The sequence below is a fragment of the Molossus molossus genome, unplaced genomic scaffold, assembly GCF_014108415.1.
Source record: "Molossus molossus isolate mMolMol1 unplaced genomic scaffold, mMolMol1.p scaffold_m16_p_1, whole genome shotgun sequence".
Classification (NCBI taxonomy): domain Eukaryota; kingdom Metazoa; phylum Chordata; class Mammalia; order Chiroptera; family Molossidae; genus Molossus; species Molossus molossus.
The window spans coordinates 195148218-195163377 of NW_023425344.1; the positions used below are offsets into that span (position 1 = coordinate 195148218).

Sequence of the window (15160 nt, forward strand, 5' to 3'; positions counted from 1 at the left end):
GGTTTATGGTCATTCTGGTTCCAGAGATCATTACTCTGAAAAGACATATGACATGCCCCTTGGTATCTGTGTGCATATCCCGATTGTATATAGATGTAGTGGAGAGATGTAGTGAGCTCAGGGAGTGCCCACCCAGCGCTCCTCGGTCCTCCTCTACCAGCTCTGTGTGTCTGTTTCACAGCTTTTGTGTGATTTGATGCTAACAGTCCGCACCTGTGACCTTCAGAGGACTTTCCATGGACATGGGGGTTCCTGGCCCCTAGGGAGTGCCTCACGGGCCTCTGTGATACACCTCCCTGCCCTCCCCCCACACCAGGGAACGGCTGGCCAGAGCAGGTGTACAGACACGCAGCTCTTTGGTCTGGAGGCTGGACTGAACTGCCGATGGGATCAGGCTGGATCTAGAACTTTGTCTACGATGGTGCCCCTGCTCACTTCTTCCTCTGTCCGCATATCCACTCCCTTCCTGGTTTCTCCTGCGAGCACCTTCTCAATAATCCCCTACGCGTGAGTTTTTGACTCAGAGTCTGCTTCTGGGAGAAGCTGATGTGAGATGGTCCCCTAGCAAGAAAATTTGTATCAGGTATTCTATACATATATCAACATTTCAGGACCTTTTGCTTTTAAAAACCAAAATATTCCCCTTTATAGATTAGCTGTTCCATTTTTGGTATAAACTCAAGTACAGATATTACTTATATTTTAAGTGGTCCAAATGGGATTTACGGACCAGTCACCAATTCAGTATCTTGCAGAAGGAATCTCCTAACTTACTCAAGGAAGCACATTGATACCCAGAGGAGGTGTTCTTTGTACCATACTGCTCAGGAAGGCCCCTAATTCCTTTAACCTTTCTCATCTGGCTTACTCCTTCCCTTCTGTGATTATTATTTTGACATGGGTGGAGACTACTTCCTCTTAAAGACAGTCACCAGGATGTCTTCCTGAAAAATAAATAAATACATAATCTGACTGCCTTTGCACCTGCAAGTTTCCTACTACAAGCCCATTTAGCTCCTTGGAAAAGCCAGAAGTGTGGGTCTCCAGGTGGGGGTCCAGGTTTGCCCCTGTGTGCTCCACGCACACAAAGCCGTGCTCCGCCCATTCTCCTTCCCTCACCTCAGGATCTGGAGAGGAATTAGGCCATTACTCACTAGGGTGACTTATAATTCACAAACATCTCCCGTTTTGGGTTGGTTACTAAGCTCTGTTGATTTTCTGCCTTTTGCACCTGTCCTCTCCTTCCCACCACCACTGACTGCCCAGGTTCAGAGCCTCTTTATATTGTATCAATACTATTTTAGTAGAAGCCAGGGTACATCTGACCCTTGAGCAACATAGGTTGGAACTTTGGGGGTCCACTTATACACAGGTTGTTTTTTTTTCAAAAGCTACTCTAAATGTATTTTCTCTTCCTTGTGATTTCCTTCCTTCCTTCCTTCCTTCCTTCCTTCCTTCCTTCCTTCCTTCCTTCCTTCCTTCCTTCCTTCCTTCCTTTCTTTCTTTCTTTCTTTCTTTCTTTCTTTCTTTCTTTCTTTCTTAAAAATCCTCACTCACGGACACTTCTGCATTTGTCCTGAGATTGAGTGGGAGAGAGACAGGGAGGAAGAGAGAGGGAAACATCGAGGTGAGAGAGACACATCGAATGGTTGCCACCCACATGACCCCAACCTGGGCCAGGGACAAACTGCAACCAAGGTACATGCCCTTAGCGGGAACCGAACCCGGGTCTTTCAGGGCCTCTCTGGTCCATGGGCCGATGCTCCAACCGCTGAGCCAAACTGGCCAGGGCCCTTATGATTTTCTTAACATTTTTACTCGAATTTACTTTATTGTAAGGATACGGTATATAATACATATTGCATACAAAATACGTGTTAATTGACTATTTATGTTATCAGTAAAGCTTCCGGTCAACAGTAGGCTATTAGTAGTTAAGTTTTAGGGGAGTCAAAAGTTACATGCAGATTTTCGATTGTGCGAGGGTTGTGCAGATTTTTAAGTGTGCCTATCACACCCGTGTTGTTCAAGGGTCAGCTGTGCTTGCCTGCGGTCTCCGCCTTCCACCTGCACTCTCCTCTGCTGCCCAAGCCCCTCACTGCCGGGTTGCAAACCCTCAATAGCTATTCATCACCTGCAGATCGAATCTCAACTTCATTCAAGGCCTTTTGTGATCTTATTCTGCACTACTTTGTCTCTGGTCATTTTCTCCTGCTGGCGTTCCAACCGCTGAGCCAAACTGCTGAGCCAAACTTGAAGTTCAAGCTAACTGGCCAACACACATTTCCCAGATCATCTGACCTACCGTTTCCTGTGCTTCCTCACCCCCTAATGCCCTGACTTTTCCTCCTCAGTTTTCAGAACCAGCTCCCATGCTGCCTTCTCCCAGAAGCCTTTCCTGTTCTCTGCTGCTACAGTGGCTTGGATTCCCTCCTCCTGTGTCCACCACAGTGCTTTGGACATGCCTCAAGTCTGCGCCTAACCCAGGATATGAGGGGAACTGTCAAGTCCACAGACCCTGGAACCATCTTGCCTGGGGTTGAAGCTTAGCTCCACTTAAAGTGTTGAACCCATGGGCCAGTCAATTCACCTCCCTGGAACGTGATTCCCTCATCTCAAGACAGGGGGCATAATGGTGTCTTCTTCACTGAGTTGCTGGGAAGATTAAATGAGTTGATGTCTTTTCAGCATTTTGCACGAAGTAAGTGCTACGTAAGTGTTAGCTATCATTTTACTAAGTACACGTCTCTCTTCCCAAATTGATTGTGAACTCCTAGAAAGCAGGGGCTGTCTTATTCATCTCTATGTCCCTAGTACCTGGCACACAGTAGGCACCTGGTATGCATTTGTTCAATGAACTGCTTTGTTATTACTCTGCCAGTAGTTCATTGGTGCCTGGGTTAGCCGGTGAGCGCAGGGTTATTTTCGGTGAGTTTGTATTCCCCAGAGTGGGCCAGCAGCAGGTTCCAGCCCCTGTGTCTAGACAGGTTTATAAATGCTGTGTATCTGGGTGACTTGGCCAGGGTACAGGGTTCCTCTCAGCCCGCTTTCCTTATCTCTAGGCGCTGTTCTCTGCTTCTCAGATGCCCCGTGAATTAGGGGTGTTTCTTGTTCTACTTTATCCAAAGAGGCTTTGTAATTCAATACCCTTGTCCTTGGGTTGGAAATGTGTCCTTTTCTCACTGTGAAAGGTTGGTCTCTATTTGACATTCGGAACACGAGAATGTGCCAGGACTTTGGGATGCTGTGGCAGCTGAATGGAAGAGGAAGGAGAGGGAACCCTCAGAAACTGAGAGAGGGGAGGGAGGGAATAACAGGAGCACTGCCTGGAGCACCTACTCTTGTCCCGCGATTCAATTCCTGATCGTTTCTTCTAAGAAATAATGATAGTCTTTGCCACGTAGGACTTTGCTGGAGAAGTGGATCCTATCATGAGCCCCTCAACTAAAGATGCCAGCAGAGAATTTGGAGAAGGCTGAGCAGAGAGCAAGGACAATTCCGAAGGCAGAGGGTGGGAGGGTGGGAGGGGGAATCTAGGTGTGGAAGTGGAGAAGGAGGTGCGATTCAGTGATGGAGTTCAAGAAAACGAAGGGCTTTATGCAGACTTCTGGGATTTTCTATTGACCTGTGCTCTAGCTGAGAGATTTAGGACAGCTCTAAGGAACGTGTGGCTATTACTGTGGGTACGATGGGATGGCAGCTGAGGCAGTTCTGTCAAAGCTCCCGTGCCCGCCAGCCCAAACGGTGGCACCAGTGCTCGGAGAGTAGACTGGGGCAATGTTGAAGGGGAACAGGGTGACCTTCCACACCAGAGCCCTGTCCCTTTCCCTCTCAAGTCTGCCCCTCCCACTCTCAGTTCTGTGGACCGCGAGGACTTCGGGCTGGGGCAGTTGCTCAGCCTTGGATTCCCCTTTCGAAGAGTCAGTTCTTCCTGTTTATCTTCCCCCAGTGCTGTTCATAGAAGCCTGTGACTATGACTTTACTTTTGACTTTTTCTTTTCACTCTAGATTCACCTTTCCACTTGTCTTCCCATTTTTTTCTTTCCCCTCCTTTTCTACTTTCTAAGGCTTCCCACTGTCCTCTCTTGTGCAGTTCCTTATGCATTGGGGTGGCCGAGAGGGGCTGTGGCATAAGCCAGAGCCTGTCATCTGCCCAACACCATCACCCACAGTCCTTAGTGACAGCCAGTAGGGGGAACTTTCCTGGTTGGGACCATACTGGGCTCTGGCTGCTTCAGCTGGAAAACTGCTTGGAGCCCCGGAGAAGATGGATTGAGAAGGATCTTGGTTTCTGTATTGCTTGACCATGAGTGAGTTGAACTATTGCTCTGTACCATCATTTCTTCATTCATTCAACATTTACCGTGCACTTACAACATGCCAATTACCATTCTGAGTACTGGGCAGGAAGAGAGGTAAACAAGATCCAGTTTCCACAAAGAGATCACAAGCAGGTGTGTAGTCTGCTACTTTCGTAATGAATCATAACAGTGTGAAAAGTATTATATTACCAATAAGAAAAAGACTTGGTAGATGGAGGAAAAATGAATCAGTGGGCCATACTTCCTCTCAAAAGCTGGCTCCGTCTTGTGTGGTCTCTTGGGTGGTTGCCATAGTGTAAATAAACATGGATGATGCCATACTATTTTGACTCTGTCTGAACAGCAGCTCATTTCCTTTCTCCTCAAGGCAACGCAACGAAACAGCAATAATCATTAGCCCTTTTCTGCTGAGGTAGACATGCAGATACTTCTAACTCATGTTGGCTTTCAACAGCCACGTTTTGACTAGTTTTTATTGAAATCAGACTCAGATTTTAGTCTTACAAAACTCTCCCAAGATTAGGGGCTGCGTGGAAGTACAATGGAAAGACACTTCTCATGAATGACCTCTTTTTAGAAGAGTAGTTGGATGGGAGGACGCACGGAGGAGTGTGGTGAAAAACAGACTTGCAATTAGAAGACCAGAGGTCTAGTCCCAGCTATTTACCAATTAACCTAATGTCCCTGGGCCGCAGTTTCCTGATTTGCAAATGGGGATGACTACAGTATCCACCGTGTTAGTCATGGTGAGAATTTGATGAGAAAATGTATGTGAAGCACTTAGAATGAGGCACAGCAGCAGTGATGATGATGGGCTCACTTCCGCAGCTGCAGAAGGAGCGAGTTTCTGTTCAGCAACAGTTCTTGAGCATCTTCCACATTGGTGCTACACTGGGGGTTCAGAAGCTCACCATTGGGAAGGGGATGGACAGACACACACACATGCCACACACACACACCATTCTAACAAAATACTCAGTCCCAAAGAGCTGCTAGGTTCATAAGTATGGGTGTGCAGGGCAGGAGGGTCCTGGAGAGCTTGGTGAGAAGCAGTGTTTGACCTGGGCTTTGAAAAACGAGTAGAGAGAGATTGTCTTTCCCTGCAGAAAAACACATCAAGTTCTTCATGATCTGCCCGGACAGCCTTCTGCTGCATCTCTACCATTAGCCCCTTGCACTGGAATATTTTCAGTTCCCCCAAAATAGACCATACCTTCTCTTGCCTCCCACCCATCTTTGCACATGCCAGTTCTTTTGGACTGGACCTCCTCCTCCCTCTGCTAGGGGGCAGGGCAGCGGACAAGCAAGGCACTAGTGTCAAAGGTGGAGCCCATCCTAGTTTTGCCATTTACCAGCCAGTGGGGCCCCTAATGTGTTACTCAATCTCTTGGTGACTCAATGTCCTTACCTGCAAAATGGGGATACAGAATAACAACAGTGCCCACCTCAAAGGCTGGCTGTGAGTAAATGAGGTAATACCTGCCTAGCGCTTGCCGGCCCCTCCCACAGTAATAACTGAATACTAAACAGGAGCAGTTGTTGTGAGCACCCTGTGCCTGGCTTGCTCCTGCTTGTATTTCAGGTCTGAGCTTAGTCATCACCTCCTCTTGGGGGCCTTTTCCTACACAGGCCAACTCCTAAGGCAAGGTTGAGTGCTCCCATATGGTATCTCCTCTCCCACCAAATTACAGACACCTGTCATCTGTGTCCCCACCAGATTGCAAACTCCTTGAGGACCTGGGACAGGTGATTGTTGACTGCTGGGAGGGACACATGATAGGCACTCAATAAATATTGAATGAATGACTTGGGGTGAGGTTCCCAGTGATCCCCGGGGGTGTGGCAGAGCAGAGTGGGAATGGGCCGGCAGATCCCCAAGAGGACGAGCGGACAGGTGGACCTTGACATCGCAGACAGCAGAGAGAGCCTGGGCGTCCAGGGGGTCCAGGGAGGGCAGCTTCCCGCCACGGGATGGGCCCTGGGAGGACGCGCATCGCCTTAGGGGTTGGGCGCCCTTCAACTTTGGCCTGTCTGCGCCCTGGGGAGAAAATGCAGCCCGACGGGTCGGGCGTTTGCTCTCAGGCCCCGCCCTCCGGCTCCGCCCCGGGCCGGCCCCGCCCCTCCCCGCAGCTCCCGCCCGCGCCCCCGCCCACCTCGCCGCAATTGCAGTGGTTACCGGCCCGCGGCGCCCCACGCAGGCGGGTCAGCGCGCCTATTCCGCCGGGAGCAGCACCGCTCGGAGCCCGCACCGACTGCCGCTGCGGGATGCTGCGCTCGACGTCCACCGTCACCCTGCTCTCGGGCGGCGGCACCAGGACGCCCGGGACGCCCAGCAGGAGGGTGAGTAGCGGGGGACGGGAGCCGCCGCCGTCCCGCTTCCCCGTCCCAGCCGCCCGGCTGGGGGTCTGGGGACGGGGTCGCGCGGAAGCCGGTCCGAGGCCCCGACGCCCCACCCTGGGCTCAACTTTCCGACCCTGCCCCCGATCTGGCCGTGGCCCTTCTCGACGCCACAGGGGCGCCCCGGGCTCCAAGGATTTAGGGAACTTTCTGGAATTCCCAGAGATTTCCTGTCCTTCCTGACTCCTCTGTCAAGCCAAGTTTATTGGCACTAGTTTAAAAAGCAAGGGAGACATTTATTTCTGCAATATCCCTACCTTGAGACTCAAAGGTAAAAAACGTCTTTAACACCCAAACTTCCCTCCTTCCAGCTATGAGAAAAGGGTCGCTTGTCCCCACTGGTAGAATAACACTGCCTGCTAATAGAGTGGATTTAGCCAAGGTAGGCTTCACCTGACAGAGGGGTCAGCAGCTGGAGCCCAGCTGCCTGTGACTCGGGTTTATGCAAACCACTTTCTTCTTTCTGATTTAAATATTAGCGTAGTCCTAGCAGAGGCAGCCCTGGTAGCCTTGGGCACTCATCTCCTGGAGGTTGCCCTTTGGAAGTGCTGTTTCTCTGCCATCTTTTTTACATCTTTTCTCCCCTCTCCAGGTGCTGGGGAAAGAAATGCTAGGTACATGCAGGTTGCATCTTTCCTATTCAGTGTCTCTTCCAAGATCAGAACCTCGGAGCACACTGCCGGGGTTTGAGCTTTTCAGTTCATCTATTCATCATGATATCCAGTTCTTATCATTTGGTGCCTCTTTGTGGTTGAGACACCTCTAATGTGTTTCCCCAAGGTTTAGCTAAATGGGTGGTTAAGTCCAAGGCAGGGCCACTTTGGTACGAGTCTCATAGACATGCCTATTTGCTTTTTACATACCTCAGCCAAGTGACTAGCAGTTGTCTTATATACCGTCTTTCTTTAGCTCTAGAACAGCAGTTCTCAACCTGTGGGTTGCGACCCCTTTGGGGGGTCAAACGATCCTTTCACAGGGGTCGCCTAAGATCATCGGAAAATGCATATTTCCGATGGCGATTCATAATAGTAGCAAAATTACAGCTATGAAGTAGCAATGAAAATAATTTAATGGTTGGGGGTCACCACAACATGAGGAACTGTATTAAAGGGTCGCATCATTTGGAGGGTTGAGAACCACTGCTCTAGAACAAAGGCATTGTGTTACTTTGGGGTGTGGGCCAAGTGATGGGTTCTGGGGTATGTGTGCACTTGCATATACACATACACCAAACATTTAGGACTGAAAGAATTCTGGTTGTTTAGTCATTAGCTTCATAAAGCAAGATCCCCTTTAGGTCCAAGTGGGTTTTCGATAGCAGTCCCAGCGTTATCCAAGATGGGTATCTACCCTTTTCTAGGAAAGCCTTCACATTTGGAACACAATTATGATTGAGAAAGGATGAAGTCACTGAAAAGCTAGCCCTGAGCCAGGATAGTCTTGTGTGAACCAGATTGCCTGAAATGCATTGTCTAAGGCCCCCTCCACACATGGGACCTGATTGGAGCAGCCAGAGTGATTGTGTGTGGATGTAAATGTGATAAGTCCACAAGATAACTTTTCTGAAGATATTTTCTCGAATATTTACTTTCAAGTATTTCTTTAGTTATACATGTTTTGGTGTCTGGCACAGTGGACACACCATTGAGAAGGTTCTGCCTTTTGCATAAGACAACCTCAATACTTTGGAGAGAAGGGCTCAGGGCCCCGAATCAAACCATGTAGGGCTGTTCTGAGCACACGAGTACTTATTTCGAGAAGATAGCTAAAGGTTCTAGGATTCCCTTTATGATTTCCAACTCTGCTCACGATTTGCAAATGTCACAAGTATGGTCTGTGTGTGTAGGGGGAGCATTCTGAGAGGCTGTGATCCTTGATTGATTGATTGATTAAACAACATTTATAGATCTCCTTTGTGTGATGCAGAGCTAGGCACTGGGGTTCACTCCAGCTGTGGAGGCAGACTTTGTCACAGACTGCCATCATATAGTGTGACGGTTGTTATAGTGGGGTAGAGTGTTGCCAAAGTTGGGTGGAAGCTACAAGGACAGGTTCTTCCCGAAACATCTGAGGAAGGCCTTTCTCTGCAGAAGTCATTTGAGTTTAGTTTTGCAGGTTGAGTAGGAGTTTGCGGGTTCATTGACATTATTGGGATACTGAAAGAAGGAACTATTATTCTTCTAAATGGAACTCTTGAGATGTACTGTATAACAATGGCACATTGGACCTGCTTTAGAGCAAAACACTTAATATTTTTTTGAAAAACAGGAGCAAGATGTCTTAAATAAAATTGTAGACCAAACAAGTAATCACGAAATGTGTTCCAGAAGTGGAAAGTTGGTCAATAAACTCTGTATTGTTCTGTCTTTCCTTTCTGATGTCGGACAAGTGATAGTCTTGAACAATAATGTGGGCCATTAAAATAGTGTTTCTGTTCCATCCAAATTGCTTACCAAATTAGGGGCTGCAGGGGAACCAGGCTGGGTTGGTATAGACATTCAAGTCAACCAGAAATGGTGGTGACAGCTGACACTGAGCAGGGGATTCTCTGAGTCAGCTGCCCAGGGTGGTGTGGCCAGACCAGACTGTCACCAGTGATCCTTCGTTCAGTGGCTGCCACCTACAATTTATACTTCCTTCTTATCTGAAATCATCTCTCAAGAAAAAGGGAGAAAAAACAAACAGGTGGGAGAGTAATTTCTGTCAGCTGATAAACAAATCTCTAAGAGGCATTTATGGATGCCAACCAGCAGGGGTTGTGAAATTTAAAAAAAAAATCTGCCTCCAAACCAGTTGTGCTCTAAAAATAGTTTTATCTATGGCAACAGCAGGAAGATAAATTGGATGGAGAATAACCATAGACAGAAAAATGACCTTGGAGAATGAGGAAAACATTTTAAAAAATATTGACATTGCTTCATGATGTTGAAAGGAATTTTGTAAATGCAGTTAATTCCACTGAATGAGTCTTTGAAGCGAAAGGTCAGTTGAGTGGCCAGGTTGTGCGCTGGAAGGTGAATGTTGCTTTGTGCAGCCAAGTATTTTTGGTTACACAGTCCAGCCAGGGTGGTGTGAGACCTGTCAAGATTTCCTCCAACACCATTAGATATTATAAGTATCTCCTACTGATAAAAAAAGATTGTTGGCTAATGTTACTGTTATCATGGCCCCTCAGTGGCATATAAAAAACAAAACCAAACCCTGGGCCTGGCCAGGTTGCTCAGTTGGTTAGAGCATTGACCAGGTACACCAAGGTTTCGGGTTCGATCCCTGGTCAGGGCACATACTAGAATCAACCAGTGAATGCATGAATGAGTGGAACAACAAATCGATGCTTCTCTCTCCCTCTCCCCCTTCCTCTCTCTCTTTCTCTCCCTTCCTCTCTCTCTCTCTCAAATTAAAAAAAACAAAAAAACAAAAAAAAATTAGCCCTGGTCAGTTTGGCTCAGCGGTTAGAGTGTCGGCCCGCGGTCCAGAGAGACCCGGGTTCGGTTCCCACTGGCAGCATGTACCTCAGTTGCAGTTTGTCCCCGGCCCTGGTTGGGGTTGTACGGGAGGCAGCCACTCGATGTGTTCCTCTCACATCAATGTTTCACCCTCTGTCTCTCTCTTTCTCTCTTTCCCTCCTGCTCTGTCTGAGCAAAAATGGAGGAATGTCCTCGGGTGAGGATTAAAAAAAAAAAAATTTAAAAAGCAAAGCACAAAGATAGACCTGTTTTCTAGTCTGCTCTTGCCCACCTTTCTTTCTATTTGGCAAAGGCTTCCTCTGTTAGATATCAGGACTGGCCTGCCAGTCATCACTTCCTAGCTAATGCACCCCTCTCCTGGGTCCCATTTCTGTCTAATTGGCTCAAAATAAAGACTTCTCTTTAGCTGGGCAGTGAGTAGGTCAGACAGGTGTTTACCTCATTTCCTTTTCCTTTTCACAGAGACACTGAGTGCATAACTCCATATTGTCCTGCAGGCTCTGAGGAAGGGACACAGGGTGTGTGGGACCTCAGTGTCGGGGGGCGGGGGGGGGGCAAGTTGGCTGCAGCATCCACCAGGGAGGGCGTGGACAGGGGGCCTGCTGCACCCAGAAAACAGGCTGGCCCCTCGCTAGGGCCCTCCTGAGTCAGACCCTGACAGGGCAAGTTGTAAGGTTTTGGAACCTTGGGGTCCTCAAGGCTTAGCCAAGAAGCCTCTGCCACTAGAAATTGAGAGTTGTATCTCAGGAAAAAGAAAAACAAGTCCCACCCTCTCTGCTCTGGGTCACCCATCTTGCTGTGTCAAGTGTAGGACGGACAGACACGAGTCCTCGGCACTCTTAGGGAAACTTGCGACCTGGAGGTCACTTGGGAAACCCTTTCAAGTCAGTCAGCCTCAAAAACTGTCTAATTGAGTTCAGGGAGCTGTGGCTTCCGTGCTAACTAATTAGAGACCATGTTGAAATGTTTTGATCTAAAATACCTTCAGTGATTCTGGGCATTGTGGTCTGAGGACTTCCTGTGGTGATCCCTCTCAGGCAAACAGTTCTGGTATCCCCAACACACTGAAGAGTGACACAGTGGTGTTTACTGCTTTTCCCTCTCTAGATGAGTGATATTTCCTAAGTGTCAACCACATTGCTGACCCTTACTTGTTCCTTAAGGCCAGAGAAAAATGCAAACTTCAGTCACCTGACTCCTGCTTCAAGCGCCCCTCAGTCTTGCTAGAGAAAGTCCAAACCCCTTAGTGTAGCATCCAGGCCCATCTGATCTGCCGTTGCCTCCCCTGTTCCTCCCCACACGTGCTCTTTCCAGATGTTCCAAACTACTTGCCATTCCCCAAGCTTTCCATGCTGTTCCTTGCCTTTTTTGCTGTTTTTGTACCTCTCCTTTGATGAAGGGTCATCTCCTCCAGGAAGATTGCCCTGAACCCTCTTCTTTTGTGTTCCCCTAGAGGCCTGTGCACCCTGTCATTGCTTGCATCATCTGTGATTAACTACTTTAGGGACCCTCCCTCCCCAGACCTGCTCTACTAGGTGTTTAAAAAGAGGAGTGTCATCAGGGCCCTAAAGGAGCCACACTTAGCATTGAGTTGACAAAGGGGAAAACAGGAAGAGAAGCTTGGGATTAAAGCCAGCCCGTCACCTCTGGCCCACCTGGGCAGGAAGCAGGTGACAAAGGGATGGGAGTGCTGGTCCAGGTGAGGAGCCTGACAGTTCTGGGAAGGCCTCCAAAGACTGCAGTTACCTCATCCTGTTGCACAGTCAGAGTTTCATTCCTTTGGCTAAGTCAGTGGTTCTCAACCCTGGTTACACGTAGCATCACCAAGAAGCTTAAACTATCTATGCCCAGGCGCCACCTTTCAGACAAGAACTTCAGAACCAAGAGAATCACATCGTTCTGTTTAGGAAGCTCCCAGGTGATTCCACTGTGCAGCCAAGGGTCCGAGCTCCTTCTTCCAGCTTTACTCTCCCCTTACAGCTTTCGTGGAAATGCAGACACTCCTGGGACAGTGATCTGGAAGGTGCCTTTGGCCTGGTGGAAGGGCAAGGCTGTTGGGAGGGGCAGATGGGAGAGTCATCCACTCCAGGGCACACTGGTATCTCTGTGAGCATTCATTTACCTGCATGTTCTCCCTGATACTGCTGTGCGGAGCACACCGTGTGCTGGTACAGAAGTGAGCCAGCACGACAGGAAGGAGAGGGCACTGTCCTCCTATTTATGAATGTTGTCTGGAGCCAGCCCTGACGTGGGAAAAAGAGGCTGGGAAAAGTGTGCAAGCATATAGATCAGGGGTCAGCAAGCTACTGTCTGTGGGCCAAATCCAGTCCTTGCACTATTTTGTATACGTCAAGGTAGCATGGTTTTTACAGTGGCCTGGGAAAGCTAAATGTTTACTCCCTGGTCCGTACAGAAAAAGTTTGCCCCACCCTGATGTAGATAATCAGACCTTCCAGTTCAGGGCCGCAGCAGAGATAAGAGGCCTGCTCCAGAACAGGCATGCCCTGTTCCACACAGCCTGGCCCCAGCTTTCCGGAGGCTTAATGCTTGTGTGGAGCAGAGAGAGCGTGGGATCCATCCCGGCCACCGACACAGGGTTCACACCTTCTCTTGATAGGTGGAGCTGAGCAGAGGCCCCGCAGTCCCAGTGCAGACCAGGGCTGAGCGAAATGTAAATGCATTTAGCTAATTTCCTTAGGGAAATCCAACTTTGGAAACAGATTAGCAACCTCTGTCCCCTCTCGGGGTCATCTTCTCCACCCCTTTTTATTTGAAATGGATAGTTTTCCTCAGGTGAGCCCAGGTGTCTGAAGCTGAGAGCATGATGGTACATGGATCCCCAGGGTCCCCCGCCCCCAGGTGGAGACCAGCCCTGTGCCTCCACAAAGGGGTCAGAAAGAAGCCCCAGAGAGCCCGCTTAGCTCCCAGGTGCCCCGAGTTGCAGACAAGGGCTTGCTTGTGTATTTTCTCATGCCAATGGCTTGAATGCTTGTGGTGGTGGCTTGAATGCTATCTTCCCTTCCCTCGCGCTCCCTCCCATGGGGGTTAGTTTGAAGAATGTGGAAGGTTCTCTAGGGAGTTTCAGGTATATTCTCCTTACTGTGTTTTAGTTCAACCCAAAAAGAAACCCATGCTGACATTTACTGAGCAAGTGCCTATTTTGTGTTGACACTATGTTAAGCACTGTAAGGGCTACACTGCAATTAGGGTGCAAAGCTTACTCGATCTCTCCCTCTGTTTTTCCCCTTCTGTCCATGTTGTAGTGTGTGGGCATAACAGGACGTACTCAGTTATTGCTTTTGAATCATTGAACTCAGATTTGAGTGCTAGTCCCGTCCTCCAAAGGCTCCCCAATCTTCCACTAGAGGCCTTGCTTCTGCAGCAGGCATTTGTAGATTGTTAGAGGTTGGCCTCTGCCGATTTGTCCGTTTTCTCTCCCACTCTAGCTTAGGCTGCTGGCCCACTTGCCATTCTTGAAACAGGCCTGTTTCTGTGCCTTTGACCAACCTGGAATGAACATCTTGCCTGTCGTCTGTTATTTTGACAATGAATTCTCTAAACTTCACTGACCTGAAAAGTTCTTTCTGTACTTCTATACCCAGCTCAAATGTCATCTCTAAGAGCCTTCCTATGTACTCCTACTGCCAGTTAAGATGATTGTTCTCCTTCCTATATTCCCATGGTAATAAAGGACACTTACAAAGGGCTTAATATGTGCCAAAAACTGTTCTCAGCCCTTGACATGTATTAGCTAATTTAATCCTCACCACAATCTGAGACTGGTTCTGCAATATTGTTAACTCTGTTTTACAACTAAGGTAACTGAAGCTGAAGATCAAGTAGCTTTCCAAAGGTTTCAGAGCTAGTAGGTATCGGGGCCAATATTAGAATCCAGGAAGTATAGTTCTACCAGTCTACCCTGTCTCTCAGGACCTGGTGTTGGTGACACTGAGTGTTCTTTTTTTTTATCCTCAGCTGAGGACATTTTTTCATTTTTTGTTCAGATAGAGTGGGAGGGAGAGAGAGGAAGAGAGAGAGAGAGAGAGGGAGAGAGAGAGAGAGGGAGAGAGAGAGAAAGAGAAACATCGACATGAAAGAAAGAGAAACATTGACATGAAAGGGACACATCGAGTGGTTGCCCCTTGCATGACCCAACCAGGGCCGGGGACAAACTGCAACTGAGGTACATGCCTTTAGCGGGAACCGAACCCCGGTCTCTCTGGACCATAGGCCGATGCTCTAACCGCTGAGCCAAACTGGCCAGGGCAACACTGAGTGTTCTTGATTGCCTTGTTTAGGTGTGCTTTTGAATTCTGAGCTCCCGGGAGTATGTTTCTTTTTCATCTTGAGACCCTCAGAGCCCTTAAGAGCATTTTACAAGTAGTGGGTGCTCAGTAACTGAGTGATGAAATACACCGAGTCCATCTTCCTGCTTTTATGCGCTGGAGGGCTGGCTGGCCCAATAGTAGTGTTGTTCAGGGCAGGTAAGGTGCTGCATTCCTCGTTGTTCAGAACACAAGGCTGAGCCGGCCACTGTGGGAACCCCTGAGAACAACGTACCCTACTTGCCTCTCAGGACTGCCCAGCCTGGCTTGCTCTGGGTATTTTGTATCTGAGTTTCAGGAAACCATCCGGATTAGCATCACCAAATGCTGAGAGAGATTTTCCTTGATCTTACTCAGTGGGAGATTTTCCCATGAGGGGATTCCTGAAAACGAATGAATCAGGAGAGGTAAACCATACCTAGTGGGTGTGTGCAGGGGTTACTTTTCTTAGTGCTTCTGTTAAGGAATCCAGTGTACCTTCGAGGCAACTGGGATATTCTCTTTGCGGCTCCCGAGGCAGTCCCGGTGGTTTGGGAAGGATTGATAGCTCTTTCTTCCTCTATTTCTGATACATTTGCTCTCAGTCTTTATTAGTGTTATTACTACTACTATTGTTATTTTAATTAAAAGACTTGGAATCGTTGTAGAC

General features: G+C 48.4%; 1 protein-coding gene across 2 annotated transcripts in view; it reads left to right on the top strand.

The window, feature by feature from the left end:
- Positions 1 to 6503: 6503 nt before the first annotated feature.
- LOC118634185 (myocardial zonula adherens protein) overlaps positions 6504 to 15160 on the top strand; it is a 96937-nt gene continuing 88280 nt past the window's right edge. For both annotated transcript variants that reach the window (XM_036268536.1, XM_036268545.1), the window contains exon 1: positions 6504 to 6662. In XM_036268536.1, coding sequence (XP_036124429.1) covers positions 6588 to 6662 — 75 coding nt within the window. In that variant the 5' untranslated portion in view covers positions 6504 to 6587. The remainder of the gene's footprint in view (positions 6663 to 15160) is intronic.